Raw genomic sequence first — 17,115 nt, 5'->3', positions numbered from 1 at the left:
ATGTATTTACGTGAGTCTTGTAATATCCAAAAGTTTCCGGGGCATTTATGTGCTATTGCATTATGCCATGTCATGTCATCTCATGCCATATAATGTTATGTTATGCATAATTTGAACGCTTGAACATACGCAAGTCTACTTACTACACGGAACACTGTATTTCAAATGCGGAGATTGAGAACTTAACATCACTGCCTCTTTTCAATCGTTTAATGATTCGTAGAAGAAGACAAACATTTGTTTATTCAAGTGTCATGGCACCTGATGATAGTAGCATCCTTCAAAACACAAAGCATGATCTGTCATTTATGATTATTCCATTCAGTTAACGTTATAACGAACATTGGCAAAACATACAAGAAACCTGGACACTTCGTATGAATGACTTATGTACAAAGAATTCTTCGTTACAGCGCAAATATATTGGCATTTGAATCGCAAAGCCATTGACCACATTCTATGGTAATAACATTATTTCGATTGTGGCTGAAAATACAGATTTAATGCAAACATATAGCATTATTCAAACAAGCTACTGTTGAGCCACTTCAAATTAAATAAACAATGCATTGCTTTTGCACTACACATTTGGCATTACCAAATAATCAAGAACAACTGAATATTTACGTGGTAGAAATCACAATACTTACGTGATTGACAGACAGAATATGTACAAAATAACACAGTACATAATGCTGCAGGTATTTTCCTGATAATCATGATACCCGTTTCTTTCAGTTTTACCACATCTGACAATAACATACACAATATAATACAATGTAAACACAATATAGAATGCCCATCCTATTTACATATATACTTGAATATATTACATATACACATCATGTTCTTATGTCACCAGTATAAAGTTATATTCTCTGTCAGTGATATCCATAAATTCTTTGTAAATTCAATCTGGGCTAAATACAATGACAGCATCTAAATAGGAGAAAACTAGGCAGAAGACAAATGATATCCGATAGTAATTCACATTGTACCATCAATAATAATATGTGTCTGCCATGCTCTTGTCAGGTGAGTACCCATGTGTTGGTTTGGTTTTTAAAGTTAGTAGCAAGATGATAGTATGTCTGTATAAGGCTTATGGAATTTTCTTCCTGGTGATCTCCCTCTTGATTTAGAAATTTGACATGTTTTCATCTACATGAATCATTGCTTTCATTCAAAGTTACTCATGTAGCTTCTTTGGGTGATGACTAAATATGAACTTGCCTTTCTGTGGTATGGTTATGTATCAAGTGTATTTTAGTGTGATTGTTCTGTAGTTTCCCTGCATGCCATTTGATTATATGACGTACTTCATATAGGACTACAGGACGAATAGATAATAGATATGTAAGGCTAATTGTGTATCCCAATAAAGCCCAAACCCAAGGTAAAACTGTGATAAATGTTCAGACTATAGACGATCTGTGTTTTTATGGTACAACTGCGGGGGGGCTCCCGCTTCTTCCTTTTCTGAATATCCCTTTGTCCGACTTTCATCGTTTTTGCCTCCTTCTGTGTCATTGTGTTTTCCAAAGACTGACTTCGACGGGATCTCTTACCGAGGTCACCGCGTTGGCTACTGCTGCGGGACCGCAGGTCATACCGCTGCTCACTGACTCCAGGGCTAGTACCGGGGCTGACATGTCTTTGCTCATGACTGATAGAGTCATTGCATGCTACAACTGGGGCTGTCAGCAGAGATGCTTTTGATGTGCTGTTAAGAATCAGACACGATGAATCTGAGTTCCTCACCACTGCCTCTAAAGTCACTGCAACTACTGTGACTGGGGATTTCGGTAGAGACATATTGAGCGTACTCCTCAGACTTAAACATTGTAATTCTGAGTTCCTCAAAGTTTGCAGGTTTATTATGCATTAGCTGGTCGATTATGTCCTGATGACCCTCTGATTCAGAGAACATCCCGTCAATCGTCAATGTCTGCAAGGTTCTGTTCCCCTGTATTGCCAAACATAAGTCGGAAAGAGACTTACTACTACAGGTTCCCTCGTAAATTTTATCAATGGAAGGATGGTCATAAGAACCTAGTTTCCAACTAAGCCGTAGCCTTTTCAGGACTTTGTTTTTAGTTACACATTCCGTAAGCTTGTGTACCATTGCATCAACACTTATCACAAGCCAGTCGCATCCATATAATGGATCGTCATATGTATATGTATCTTTCACCGGATGTTCTAGCTCCACGACCTCGACTGTTGCATGCTCAGAGATACTTTGTATGGTTGATGTTAGATTGTGAAATCCACCTTCTTCTTCTTCAAATGCCAAGTAATCCCAATCAGCGATCATCAAGTTTAGGGACCTGAGACAACTCTGCTTCCTAATCATGTCAGCCAACAGTGAGTCATAATGTGAGAAGTCTGTATGCCTGTTACACCCTACGCAGATGTTGACATGTCGCAGACTTTGTAGTTCTGACAATTCTTTCAACATGTTTTCCATTGACAGAGAAAAAGTGCAGGAAGTATATACGAAATCTATGTGCAAACTGTCTGTCCCACACCGAGGTATGAATGTACGAAATGGAGAAATTTCCTGACGTCCCTCTGATGTAACAATCGGAATATAGAGTGTGGACTGTAGTAATGTGACACAACTTATTGCATCGCAATCTGATAGGGAATTTTCTAAAATATCAAGTTGCCTTTGCTGCAAAACCATACCACACATCTCGTCGCAGCTAACAGTGAGATGTCGTATCGACCTTAAATCCGGGTTCACAGCAAATGTCCTTTGACATCTGACAACCTGTATCAAACCGTCAATCCACTCAGCCTGATCATATTTGAAGGACTTGGAAGCATCATGCTTGCTTACGTCGTTAGTTATGTGGGACAGACAAGGTGCCACAATCTCCGCCAGTCTACACGACGTTCTGCCAGCTTTACAACTTCTACCAAGAAACATGATACAGAAAAAGGACAGAAGATCACTGTCCTCCCGCTTACACTCGTCTTTTCTAAGTTCCTCTGCAAACATTTCAAACAGTGGGCCTGAAGTGTCACCCAGGATCGAAAGCAGCATGTTCTGAACCTCCCTATATCTCTCACGGTTTGCTGACATCAGTTCCATGTCAACATTACTAGCTGTAGCCACTGTCATTCCAAACAAACTACGAAGGCATTCTTTGCCGTTTTCCCCTTTACTTCCCTTTTTGACCAAGTCACTGATGTAGTAGGCAGCCATGTATTCCTGAAATGTTTTATGTAAGAAAGCGCAGAAGCAACTGTGTTTGATTCTGGAGAAAGAGTTGTCTCTTGTCAGTAAGCCGATAGCCAACATGTCATCTGCATTGTTTCCAAACTTCTCCTTGATATCATTTATGTTAAACTGGAGCTGATCCTGCTCTAGTCCCTCCCAGGACAGTTTCCCCAAGGCTCGCAATGCACCTTCTACGGTTGGAGCAATTTCACCACCCTCTAATGGGATACTATTCTTTGTACAATATCGTTTGCTAATCGAATATACAATCATTTGATACAGTTCATCTGGACTGGAAGGCAACTTTCCCTCATTGTCTTCCCATACAATACATATCAGCACATTGTTGAGGGGATTAACAACTATTTCCGACAAATTCTGATTACAATTAACCTCTTCTACTAGCTTTCCAGCACATTCAGGAGTCTCAGTGAAGTATTTCTGTATGAATTCGACGCAATCATCTTTGCTGTAACCAATTATTTTGTAAAACTCATCACATTTCTCCAAGTCTTTGACACAGTGGTACGGCCTGGAGGTCACCAGGACATGACAGTTCCTGAGGATTTTACCCTGAATCAAGGCTACCACATCTGTGACTTCTCTAGCTGTCTGACTGAGCTCATCTAGACCGTCCAGGATGAAGAGAACATCATCCTGGTTCTCTTGGATGTAGGACCAGAGATGGTCCGGGGTCATGTTTGTATCCTCTGGTAGGAGTTGCTCAAATATTGCATCTTTTACTTTCCCAGACATGTGCCGAATTTCCAGAAAGAAAACAGCCTTAAAAATATTCAGTTTCCCAGAGGACCAATCATGAGCCAGTTTCTGACAAGAGCACGACTTCCCAATACCGGGATCCCCCTCTACCCTTATCCTTCTAACATCTTTAGCTTCGGTCTTCTTGAAAATATCTGCTAGGCTTACGATAGTGTCTGTGTCCTGGAAGCGCCCCCTGTCGCCCCTGCGCTGATGTCGCAGATTGGTGAAAACTTCTCCCAAAGGCAGGTTGAGGTCTTCACACCACGGAAGAGGCCGCACACGAGCGTGTTCTCTTGCATACAGGTCTTTCAGGCAGCTGATGACATTCTCAATGGTGCATGACGGTCCTGAAATAGACGTGTATTACAGTTTGTTTTTACACTGACAATGAGGGTGTCTGTGTGGCACAACGGCTAGAGCGTTGGGATCAGAATCAGTAGGTCCTGAGTTCGATACTCGCCATGTCCCTGCCCCCATGACGGTGGAGTGATGCCCACCGAGCCTCACGGCTATTCTGTCTAAAGGTGCCAAAAACACCTGCGGATTCGGTGCTCCCAGTGTGTCAACATTTGCACACTTGCCACCAAGACCCGTGAATTAATAATTTTACACTGAACACATATTGTGCTATGTAATGTTCCTAAATCGTTCAGTAGGAAAAAAGATGCATATCAATGCGTTTGGGACAAAGCGTCCATATGCATGTTACAGTTTGGAATTTCAATGTAGATTATCCATGATACAATTTCTACATTGCCTTTGAAAATAACACCACTTCAATTCCATCGACAAATATATTGACCCGTCTATCAAAGCTAGAAGGTAAATAAAGCTGTTTTTACTCGCCCATTTATTTGTTAATTGCTAACCCACGCCGAGACCAGTCCCGTGGTTTACGTTACAGATAACGTTGTAAAATATTAACAGCTAACCTACCTCCAGTTCCTTCCCATTTTGCGACGTCCTCGGCTTCTTCTGCCAACTTCGTCTTACCGAGGGCTTTCAAAAGGTCCACTAGCAGCGCTAGGTTGCCCTTCCCGACCTTATTGTCCGCTTCTAACATGTTCATGATTTCTAGAGGCGTCGCATTTTCTACTCTTGCTTGTCCAAGGTGCTCGTCGGCAACTAGCATGGCTTTGAGGCTTCTGACGTCATCGTCGGAGAGGTTGTCCTCGATCTTCTTGTAGAGCCTGGTGCGGTGGGAGAGTTCAGTCATGGTGGGGGTGGGGGTGGGTGTAGGGGGTATGCGTCGGGGATCGGTCTTGTGGGGCGTCACCTGCATAGAAAACGGCGTACATGATTAAAAAAGCGGAACTAACGATGGATACCTACTTGAATTTTTGGTTTTGTAGTCAACAGAATGGAATAGCCAGAACGCATATAAAATAAATGTACCAATGACTTTTAAAATAGTAGGCAAAACAAAAATAAAACAGTAGAGTCATTCCTACCATTTAATAATCATGATTACATATTAAGAAGCAATGAAAGACGCCAAAGGCAAAGGCGCACAATTTTTCAGCTGAGTTTGACGACTCGAAATAATAGATAGTCATTAACCTTATATAAGTTTAACAATTACTTTTCATATATACATTACCTTACCGTTATGAAGATATAATTTTGTCCTTTTCTTGTTGGTCTTCATGACAGATACGCAATTACATTTTTTGAAACAATGGCGGACCTGGGGGGGCGTTCCGAACTTTGGCACTTATCCGTTCATTATGGCGCAACAACAAGTTGTTCGATACAGCAACTTGTTAGAGAGAGTCGATCACCATAAGTTATCAAATATGCCAAGTACTTGTGAATGTTTTTAAGTCAGTGGGAAATGATGAATCAAGTGAACTCACCCAACTTTTTTAAATGGCGGTTTGGATCTCAGTCAGTAGTTTGGAACAAGTTCCCCACGTCACCTTCGGTGTTCAAATGCCGGTTGTCGTCGAAAGTATGTTGTGGACATTGCGCCTTGCAAAAATGTCATGTGATGCGCACGGGGACTGAGGGCTTGCATGCGGATTTCCCGTAATTCGTAAGGTAAGCCGTCAGCGAACAAACCTGGCCATCTTAAACACGTAATTTGTAGCGACGCGACCAAAGTTTGTGCAAGTGCCCTCCTTGGTTTTAGTGTAAGACGTAGGTGGTTCCCTGAATTCAGAGTAAAAACGTTGCCGGGGCCCCTCCATGCAGACCCCCCATGAACGGAAACACTGCCCGTCGATTTGAGTTTGTCAAGGAAAATTAATCCAGAAAAACAATCTTTTCGATACGTTCCAATCAGGTCTGCTCCATATTGCACAGAAAAGACTTGCTTTCCATAGTTACCATGCCTACCATCCGATTACTACCGGCGCTCCTTACACTCGCTATACTGAGAAAAGTCTTTCTTGTTTTCATGGCAGCGAGTGTAAGAAGGCCTCGGTAGTAATCGACTGGTACCCAGGCTAGTCACTGCGTAAAGACGGCACGTAATCTTCCGTGACCTAGCTCAAACCCTCTTAGCCAATCAGATGCCTCGCCACCTGTTACGCGCTTGATGACGTAGCGAAACCAGGGGCAGGCCTTAGCCTCCAAAGTCAGGCTCTGTACGGGTTTTCAGTCAGATTGGGTTTGTTTGATTGTCTCTGCTCTCTTATGATGATGTACTTCTTACTTTTGTGTTCTGAGGACTGGATTTTTCTACGCATTTCTAGCGAGTTTCCAGTAAGTTTTCAACAAAAATGGGGTCAATTTTCTTACCAACCTGAAGCCTAGCACACGCCCACGCGATTTCTAGCGCTGTAAGGAGTCCCTACCTTCTGCCGTGGTATCATTCGAAGGGAAGCAGCACAAAAACGTCCCCACACTATCAAACATGGAGCCCGTGAAGCACGACCGGGACAATTCACCCCACAGTAGCGGCACTAGGGGCGGTCCAAACCCCCGGGGTCGAGGAGGTTTCCGTGGCCGTGGAGGGAGGGGGAGGGGCTACAGCGGGCCTAGCCCCTCTCCGAACCCCAACGGTCGCGGGGGAAGGGGAGGGCCTAGAGGGGGTCGCGGGATGGACCGAGGCCGTGGCCGTGGAGGGTTTATTCAACAGGTGCCTCAGCCTCCTAGCGGCCCGATGGTCGGCAACGAGGCTAAATTCTCTATGAGCGATGTCATGCAGCTAATGCAGGCTGTGCAAATGGGAGCTGCACAAATGCCGCAAACACCGCCCGAGGTTCCACCGGCCAGCGGACGCGCCCGCCCTTGGCCACGGTCGCGCCAGAGGTCCGGAGCGAACGATAACCCTGCCCCGGTCCCCGCCAAACTGCCCCAGGCCTGTACCTGGTACAATAACCGCCAACGGGGCTGCACCAAGGGCGACGCCTGCACATATCTCCACGTGTGCAGCCGCTATCTCGTCGGGGGCTGTATCTTCGACAAGGGCCAGTGCGATTTTTCACACAACGTCATGACCCCGCAAAACAGGGGCATCCTGCAGAAGTTCGGGATCCCCAGCACCTCCGAGAAGGCCGTCATCGACATCTTTAAGAAGGATCTCGTCAAGAAGAAGAAGGCAGAACAAGGAGACAAAGTCCCAGAGAAGTTGGACGAAATCTGTATTTTCAACATCCGTCAAAGGTGGGCCAACTCTCATTTTCTTTGGCGCGGTATATATGATGCTTGTGCTATGGGGTTTTGTAGTTGTAATGTAGTACTAATAACTATGGTGTAGATATATCAGTCATAGAGACATTGCCCAAATCATTTTTATTCACTACTAGAAATAACTGAACGTTTCGTCCTGGAAAAGAGCCCTTTGGTGCCGCAAATTGTCTGCTAGAAGAAAATGAAAGAAGTTTCGCTCACTTGGCGAAACGTCCCGCCTTGTAGACACCGGAAATGACGTGTGTACTTTCACTTTCGATGGCCCGTGGGCGAGCCATTCCATACATAACACATCCTCTTTTTATGAAGTTTCGTATCAAGTCAATCATGCATGTCAATAATCAAACTTTGCCGAAAGTTGATGGAAGCTGAATGAAGGAAATTGTGGGATGGTAATTTTGAGGCGAAATTTGACAAATACTAGATCTATATAGTAAATACTGGTACACCGATGTACATGGGGCCATTGCACAACGTGCTATGTACACAAGTGAAGCGCATGAAAAATGTTTCCTTATTCCTAAACTGTATGCGTTTGTCCACAGGTGTTCCTACAAGACCCCGTGTGAGCGGTGGCACTGCCGCATGCCGCACCAGTGGCAGTACAGCGATGTAAACGATGTGTAAGGCATAAAGAATGTTTACTTATTCCTACACTGTGTCTATTTGTTCCCAGGTGCTCCTACAAGACCCCGTGTGAGCGGTGGCACTGCCGTATGCCGTACCAGTGGCAGTTCCGCGATGTACACGATGTGAAACGCATAAAGAATGTTAACTTATTCCTACACTGTTTGCGTTTGTTCACAGGTGTTCCTACAAGACCCTCTGTGAGAGGTGGCATTGCCGCATGCCGTACCAGTGGCAGTTTCGCGCCCCTGGAGCAGACAGGTGGCGCCATCTTGGACATGACCTTAACGTCATGGTGGAGGAGGCCTACTGCAAGGTCACCGAGGACACCTACTCCCCTGTGCGACTGGACGGGTTGGTGTTCATCGTTTTCTTTTTATGCTTTCAGTGGCAGGACCGCAAACAAGACACTGTGGACCTTATCTCTAAGCAGCCATGTCAGTCTTCTTCGTTACATTGTTCAGTAAACGTTTCGACGACCATCTGACGCCTTCATCAGTACATTTTATCAAAACGTTTACTGAACAATTAAAAGAAGGTTGTGTAACGAAGAAGACTTTGTTCAATTGATCGACCAACCTGATGAAATAATTTACGGAGTCGTGTCATCTGGATGAAAAATAAGATAAGAATTTGGCGAAATAGGGACAAATAACTTAAGTTGAAATGAGAGTTTAGTCAGTCTTTTGCAGTCTATCCAGCTATCCGGCCGGTAAGTTCACTCCTAGGCTAATTAAAAACTCGGTCGCAAACTGTACTCCTCGGCCATCTAGCTCCTCTGGCGTGTTTTCTGTCTTATTTGGCCAATTTCTACTATTTTTCCAGCGACCTGTGAAGCCTGGTAGAGGCTAAACCGTGGACCTGTTTGTGTTCAAAGTGTAGCGACGCATAGCGGGGGTGTTCTCAGAAGCCACTACAACTTAGTCTAGGTTTCGGTACGCTGTAAGTCTGACGCAACCAATTTCTTCGTTACAATGGCCGGGAAATCTTTCTTACATGAAAAGAAAGATTGACCATAAGTCAAAGAAAGTAACCGTTTAAGAGATAACAATAGACTACTCGTTCTCTCAACGTCTTGGAGTAAATTTGTGGCGATGTTTACAGAAAAACCTGCGCAGTGAATTTCGCGGACATGAAGGCGGTGGCGGACTGCAATACCGGTGACTCTCGCCAGGAGTTCGAGGTGCGCCGTCTCTCCACGTCGTCGTCTGTAAAGTCTCCCCCTGGTCACCTGTTCGTGACGGAGTGGCGGTGGTACTGGAAGGATGTGGACGGGACCTGGGTGGAGTACGGACACATGGTGAGACTTTCGGAAGGGATTATATTTTTTTTTCGCTGTGCCTGTCTGTCTGTCTGTGTTTCTGTCTATTTGTCTGTGTGCCTGTCTGTCTATGTGCAAGCTTGGTTTGTAGGTAAGTTGTTCGTGACGGAGTGGCGGTGGTACTGGTGTGACGGGGAAGGGACATGGGTGGAGTACGGGCAGACGGTGAGACTTCTGAATGGGTTATATGTTTGTGCCTGTGTCTGTCTGTGTGTCTGTCTGTGTGGTAGCTTGGTCAGTTTTTGTGACGGAGTGGCGGTGGTACTGGAGGGACGTGGGCGGGACTTGGGTGGAGTGCGGGCAGATGGTGAGACTGAACAGACGCGTTTGTTTGTTTGTTTGTTGGTTGTTTGGTTTGTTGGTTGTTTGGTTCCTCAGTGAAGTCTCCGCCGGGTCACCTGTTCGTGACGGAGTGGCGGTGGTACTGGCTGGAAGGGGACGGGCCATGGTGAGACTTTCGGAAGGGGTTACATGTTTTAGCTTGTGCTTGTCTGTCTGTCCGTGTGGTAGCTTGATTGGTTGGTTAGTTGTTCATGACGGAGTGACGGTGCTACTGGCGTGATGGAGAACTTTGGAGAAATCTATCAGATTTTATCCAGATGAAATCGAGCATTTCTTTGAGACTAGTTAGGTGGGTAGGTAGGTATTTCTTTGATATATGTAGCATAGAAATGAAACTATTTTCAAAGCCTGTTGTTGGCACTTCTTTAGAACCAAAGCGGGGAGGTTCGCGGCACGAGCAGCCTGACCAGTAGGGACATCGAGGACAAGTTTCAGGACCAACAGGACGCTGACGTCATCTTCTCTACCGGCCATCACCAGTACGTACTGCGCCTGCGCGACATGTGTCAGGAGAACACCAGGGTCGGGACCCGCCGTGACGTCAGACGTCGGCCCAAGTTCGTGTCGGAGGAGGAGGTGAAAAACCCACCCAAGTGAGTGGATTGAGAACACTCATCCTCTCTCTAACTTTCTCTTTCTCCTGTCTCTCCCTCTCTCTCTTGTCTCTCTTTTGGAATCTCTGTCCTGCTGTCAGGGGAGAATGTGAAAAATGTGAGTACGTTTACATATTGATTGAATAATAATTCTGCTTTCTTCTCTTTCTCCCTTTCCCTCTCTCTCTCTCCCTGTTTCTCTCTTTAGAGTATCTCTCCTCTTGTCACCTCCTGCCAGATTGGATTGAGTCATGATTTTCAGACACACAGAGAGAGACAGTGAGGCAGACAGACAGACAGATAGGAAATATCTCCTCGTCCTCTTCAGTCTCTAGCTCTCTCTCTCTCTTATGGAGTCATTTTCTTCTTTCTTTTTACTTCGATATCTGTCTATCGTCTGCTCTTTCCCTCTGTCTTTCCCATTTCATTTTGGGTATTCATCAGCAGTGATCAATGTTTGAAAAGTAACTTCTAAGGAATTCATGTCATAATTATCCTCTTGTCATTAGACCGAAGCCCGCAGTTCGTGCAAAATCCGCTAGAGGCGCCTCAGCCTGGGACGAATCCACCCCAGCCCACTGGTCCGCCATGTCAGAAGACGACGAGTTCGTCAAAGTGGACGTGGCGGGAAACACTAAGGAGTACAATGACGTCAGGACGCTGTTTGAGCAGAACGGGATGGCGGGAACAGCCATTTCGGGAGTCAAGCGTGTCCAGAATGCCTTTCTTTGGAGCGCATATAACAGGTGGGCTTTTCCATAGAGTGGTTTAATCTCCAAGCAGATCTATCGGGGCCAAAGACGGAATACAGTGTCCAATTGTAACTAGGGAGGCCAGTTGGACACTGTTGAGCCATTTGGAGTCTGTCATTGCCTCCGATAGATCTGCTTGGAGATTAAGCATGGTCTACTTCCACAGCTGATCAATGTCTGATAAGATTGCATCATTATGTAGCGTCGTGTTGGCGTAAGGGTTAGGGTGTCTGGATTCCAGATACCTCCCAATACCGTGCACTACACGCAGTGGATAACAACCTCAAATTCTATGGAGATACATTGCCTTTTCCAACGACCATGACCGCAACATCACTATCAGAAAAAATATAACAGCAGTGACCAGTTAGATTTCAAAAATGTATTTTTATCTGTACACAAGCAAGGCGCTAATATTATCAGACTTTTCGGTGGCCGTCTTGCCTTCCTGAGACCTCTACTGACTGGTCCTACATCGCACAGCAGCTAGGTGTCGCTGCTGCAATTTAAAGAATGCGTAACCAATCAATGACCGGTTATTTTTTGTTACCCTTCTATATGCATATAAAAATATCACTGTTAATTACCTTTACAGGAAGAAAGCCCAGCTGAAGAAACAGAACGGCGGGAAGGATGTAGAGGAGCGTCGCCTCTTCCACGGGACGCAGGAAGCCGTCGTGGACGCCATCTGCCAGCAAAACTTCGACTGGCGCCTCAGCGGCTCGCGAGTCGGGCAGATCTACGGGCAGGGAACGTACTTCTCCGCCAGCTCGCAGTACTCACACAACTACGCCCAGCAGGGTTCCAATGGGCGCCGCTACATGTTCGTGGTCAGGGTTCTGGTCGGGGCGTACGCGAAGGGGGATGCGGGCGTCCGCCGCCCTCCCCCCGTCAACCCGGGTGAGCCGTTCGGTCGGATGTACGATTCGTGTGTCAACGACACGGCCAGTCCTAACATCTTCGTCATCTTCGACAATGCCCAGTGCTACCCGGAGCACATTATTGAGTACTAGGGTTTGATATAAAGAAGCGAAGACAGGCAGAGAACTCTAAAAATAAAAGGAGCGACAACCTCCAGTGCTATCCGGAGCACATCATTGAGTACTAGGGTTTGCTAATTATAAAAAAAAAACGAAATAACGCAGCAAACTCTAAAAAAGCGACAACGTCCAGTGCTATCCAAAGCACATTATTGAGTACGGCCCGCCACAGCGAAGTCTGATATGCGGCAAGGATGAGTGAGTGAGATTGAGTACTGGGGCTTCCTAATAAAAAGTTTTTTAAAAAACGCAACGAACTCTAAAAAAGATTGAGTTGACCCAATGGCTCACCCAAATGAAAGAACGAAGCTAAACACCTCGTGCCAATTGCAATGAAAAAAGTTTCAAAAGAAACGAAAAATGGTGCGTTGCGTGTACGAAAGAGCTTCACGGTGAAAATAATTAGCGGGTTTAAAGTGGGCAGGCAAGTTGACTGCGAGAGCCAAAAGTTCACACGTATGCTTACGCCAGTGAGTTCCTGAATATACTTTCAATAGGAAAGTGCTACATTAGGGACGTCAGCTCAGTAGTATACTGTAACTGATTGTGTAAACAAAAAATGAATGAAGCTTTAACGCTTCTTGGAAAGTAACAGAGTAGAGGTAATACTCTATGTCTCGTTGTACGTATGCAATGTGTCCAGACATAAATTTAAGAAGCAACTATAATGCGAATTTTTAAGGTATTTTCTAGCAAAAGTTTTGAGAGGACATTGTAACGCATTTTTCAATTTCTCACAAAAATTCCATGCAGTGAACACAGAATAAAGATATTCTTTGCAAATAATACTTCTGGAATGTTTGAAGACTGTTTTTTTTTCTACTCAATGATTTCTTGAAACCTAATAAAATGCGTTGAATTGCTGCATGATTAGTTTTGTATCAATCATTTGCCATAATGACTTAAGTTATCAATAGTCAATAAGAGTTCGAGTTACATGTATTACCAAGTATCGTCTTAAGTGGGTGTCTCGCTGTGCATACCTCTGTCCTTAATTGGATTTGTTACCCAACGAAATTGAAGAAGTGAAATAAGAAGGAAACTAGAGTTCCACGAAACACATACCTTCGCCAAATAATCAAGGCTTATTATGGGGAGTGCCTTAAGCTTTATCAAAGACTTTAAGGTCATGGACAATACAAATACATCTCAAAACATAACCTTCTTGTCAAAGGTACAAATAGGTATTAACATTTCCATGCCACGTAAGGATCACCAAAACACCCCTTCACATTAAAATGGTGAAACCCCTCCCAATCATCACTTCTGCTTAAAGAGATATTCCACAAACAAACAAAGAACATGGCACCCTGCAAACTAATAAACAACATGTGAGCAAAAATAACATCTGTGTTTTGCCATCAGAAATCTGTCATTAACTATGCACATCTGCTGCACAGTTGGCAGTCAGAAGAAGTGCTGAGTGTCCATGAAAAGAGGTCGAGTTCTGGAATTACACAATTTCCATAATAATTGTGTAAATAAAGCCCAGATTTTCATGCAATACATTTTAGTATTTCAATCATCACCTAAGGTATGTTCATACTAAAAATGATGTAAATCCACCAATCCCAGCTTGACTTATTCTAGTCCAAAGATAACAACAAAATTGCCTGCTGCAGTTCAAAACAAGCTGCCAGGGGACCCAAACTTACACAACTTACTTCCTGCCCAAAGACATAGCCACTACTAAAAAATCATGAATCTGGCTCTTCAGGAAAATTTTACCACCAACTTTGAACCTGTTGCAGTAACGTAACTCGACGCTAGGTCCAAAGGTCACCTTTTTCATGTCCAAGATTTTTTTTCAAAGGCAAGACTGATTTGCATTATTCACTGATAGACATTTCATTCAATCCTAGTGAGTCTATCAGCAAAATTTACCCCTAGAAAGTGCAGGAAATGGCTTTTCAGAGGGTCCAGATTTCAAAATTTCCCCGGAACACCATTGCAACGCGAAAAGGAAGCGGTGGTAGCCCCCTCCCCATACAAAAACGTCGCTATTTTCTGACCATTTATCACAGTTTTACCTTAGCTATGTAAATGCATATTCAGTAACCTGGCTTAAATAAACTTTGAATAGACACATAGTTTAATTCTTCAATTCAGAAAGAGCTCAGCGAGCCTTACACATACATAGTTATTCTATTGTCAGGAAGTTTAAAATGGAAACATTTACATGAGGCGTCACCTGACAGGAGCACGGCCATTCACACTCTATTGTTGACATCACAACCAACGTTGATAGATGATGGTTATTCTACCACATTTTCTCGCGATGCGATTCTATATAGAAGTTGTAACTGAATGTATGTAGCTCAGATTGAAGTTGCAAAGCATTTATGGATAGTACTATCATTTCAGAGATTTATAGTCTTGTCTATGTACATATGTACAAAGGATTGACACTTCGTGTTTTTCTCCAGAAACGTATATCACAATATATAACTATTTGTTAGATGCGGTTACAGTAAAAGAAACATGTATGGTGATCATCAGTCAAATGCCTTCAGGCTCAGCGTTATAAAATGTTTTGATTTGTAACGTTACATATCCCATCTAGCTGATTCAGGGTCATGTATTGCGATGGTGTAATAGGTATTCTACATTTATATGCATTTTAGTTTGTTACAGCTGTTGCTATTGATTACTTGGTGCATTGCCAAACGTGTAATGCAAAAGTAATATGCATTTTGAATTGGCCTTAGAGTGGTTCGTTCAAATATTTCTAATATCAGCTCATCGTTTTTAATTCTCTATTCTTAATCGCGTATAAAAAGAGTAGCATTACCATTAAGTATGGCCAATGTCTTTATGGATCAAATATCAATATTTTTTGTAAAGAAGTATTTTTGTGCAAAACCTACTTGTATAATGTTCAGTTGTCTTGCATGTACTGTCAATGTTAGTTGTAACTTAAGGGAAGTATCATAAATGGGAGATTATATACATTATGTGCTGTGAAGGATACTTCCGTGAATCAATGTTATGGCAGTTAAGAGCCAAGTCACAAATGTATGTCTTTTTACGAGTCATTAAACTATGGTCGAGCAAAAATGTTGAGTATTTATATTCCGTATTTGATATACAAAATGGATTCCTTGTAGTATCTTGCCTCTAGTGTGTTAAAGACCCTCCCACCACATATAACAGCAGACACATATAAGCACGTGTCTGCTATCCAAATACTTTTGTACATACAAACTGTATCTGCTTTGGCAAGGTGCCCAGAAATTCCGCCCGGTGAACAAATATTGCTTTACAAATAGGAGGGGAGCTTGCCTAGGCGTGATCAGGTACTAGACGGGGATAAGGCCAGACAAAATTAATTTACTAACAAAAAGGGGCATCTCACACAACGGTCATCAAATTTCATCAATAAAATGAATCCTTATTTATGCGCTTTGTGTGTTTTGTTGTCTTTTTACTTATACTTGCAAGATATTCCCATAAAAAGTCAAATTCAATTTAGAACGTGCCCGCTAAACTTGACCATATAAAATGAAAGGCCATCAAAAGCTCCCTGGGTCATCCGATCGTCCCCCAAGGTCATCACGTGATTCTTTTGTACGGTGCAAAGTGATACCATGTTTTGACGAGGGGCCGCCATTTTAACACCGAGTGTGACGCAGGGAATATGTTCTTCTCAATATCATGATTTCTAAACTACTGACTGAGACCTAACGCTTACCTGTTGAACCAGCCACCACTTTCAAGAACTGGGTGAGTTCTCTTGACTCATTGAAAAACTTTCATAGATACTTTGTAAGAAGTCGCGGGGCTTCTCAAGACGTAAGCAGCATCGTTTTGAACGGATGTGTCCTGAACCCTCCTCCAAGTCCGCCCTTGTTTTGAAAAATCTTGTCTCAGTGTTTTTGTCCCCAACAATAGGAGAGGTCTAACATTCATGTATAGAACGAAAAGGGTGTAACGTGTAAAAAGTGTTAAACTTTTGCAAACTCCGAGCCCGTTTCTTGTTATGTGATTTCAATCTTGAACAAAGACAACAAAAAGCAACATCTAACGTTACACCTTCGCCATTTTGTCTTCTCGATCACGACAAGGAAGACCATTGGCGAAACGATTCTATTGCTCCAAGATCTTTAAGTGACCGAATGATGTCTTGTGTACACTTGGTGACTCCTCCAGAATTACACTACGTTTCATTCTTCCTGTTGGAAATACTATCTCGACAAATTTCAAGTTAACGTTTTCTTGTGTAGTATAGTTCCACTTTTCCAACCAACACCACCATTTGGATACAGGTGTGTTGGCACCTGACACTCCACCACCATGGCTGAACTCTCCAACCGTGTCAGGCGTCACAAAAACTCATCACGTACTAATGTTGCAGTACAGGCCTTTTTGCGTTGGGGGTAAGTTCACTCAATCTGTCGAAGGTCTTTTATAGATACTTTGTACGAAGTCGCGGCGTTCATGACGTACGGTCTCTGGCAAGCAACGTCGTTCTAAAGGGATGGGTCCTGAACGCTCCTCCAAGTCCGCCATTGTTTCAAAAGGTCTTGTGTCAGCGTCTTCGTCGTAAAGTCCAGCTGGGAAAGACTAATAGTCATGTGAAGAACAGTGAGGGCATCGTGTAAAAAGTACGTTTTAAGCTTCCGAAAACTCCGTACCTGTTTAATGTTGGGCGCCTTTAATCTTAAACAAAAACAAGACAAAGTACAATAAGAAGAAGCATCTAACGTTACACCTTCGCCATTGTATGTTGTTGATCATGGCAAGGAATATGACTATTGAAGAAATGATTCTTGTATTGCGTCAGTGTCACTGTGTCACAGACGAAAACTAGTGG

The 17,115-nt window shown here is 43.6% G+C and overlaps 3 protein-coding genes across 3 annotated transcripts; 2 read left to right on the top strand and 1 right to left on the bottom strand.

Moving 5' to 3' along the window:
* Window positions 1-1,934: 1,934 nt before the first annotated feature.
* LOC118417431 (NLR family CARD domain-containing protein 4-like) lies at window positions 1,935-5,257 on the bottom strand. Its single transcript, XM_035822992.1, has 3 exons — window positions 4,928-5,257; window positions 2,569-4,338; window positions 1,935-1,966 (listed from the first exon to the last, which is right to left on the bottom strand). Exons 1-3 carry the CDS (start codon window positions 5,205-5,207, stop codon window positions 1,935-1,937), a joined length of 2,082 nt encoding a protein of 693 aa, XP_035678885.1. The 5' UTR covers window positions 5,208-5,257.
* Window positions 5,258-6,848: 1,591 nt separating this feature from the next.
* LOC118417429 lies at window positions 6,849-8,458 on the top strand. Its single transcript, XM_035822990.1, has 3 exons — window positions 6,849-7,600; window positions 8,304-8,370; window positions 8,435-8,458. The coding sequence occupies exons 1-3, from the start codon at window positions 6,849-6,851 to the stop codon at window positions 8,456-8,458; spliced, it is 843 nt and encodes a 280-aa protein (XP_035678883.1).
* Window positions 8,459-9,342: 884 nt separating this feature from the next.
* Window positions 9,343-12,278, top strand: LOC118417428 (protein mono-ADP-ribosyltransferase PARP12-like). Its single transcript, XM_035822989.1, has 4 exons — window positions 9,343-9,554; window positions 10,287-10,510; window positions 11,020-11,256; window positions 11,858-12,278. The coding sequence occupies exons 1-4, from the start codon at window positions 9,387-9,389 to the stop codon at window positions 12,273-12,275; spliced, it is 1,047 nt and encodes a 348-aa protein (XP_035678882.1). The 5' UTR covers window positions 9,343-9,386; the 3' UTR covers window positions 12,276-12,278.
* Window positions 12,279-17,115: the final 4,837 nt, after the last annotated feature.

The sequence above is a fragment of the Branchiostoma floridae genome, chromosome 6 (assembly GCF_000003815.2).
Source record: "Branchiostoma floridae strain S238N-H82 chromosome 6, Bfl_VNyyK, whole genome shotgun sequence".
Classification (NCBI taxonomy): domain Eukaryota; kingdom Metazoa; phylum Chordata; class Leptocardii; order Amphioxiformes; family Branchiostomatidae; genus Branchiostoma; species Branchiostoma floridae.
The sequence above is the reverse complement of the archived record's forward strand: the minus strand, read 5'-3'. Positions and strand labels throughout refer to the sequence as shown.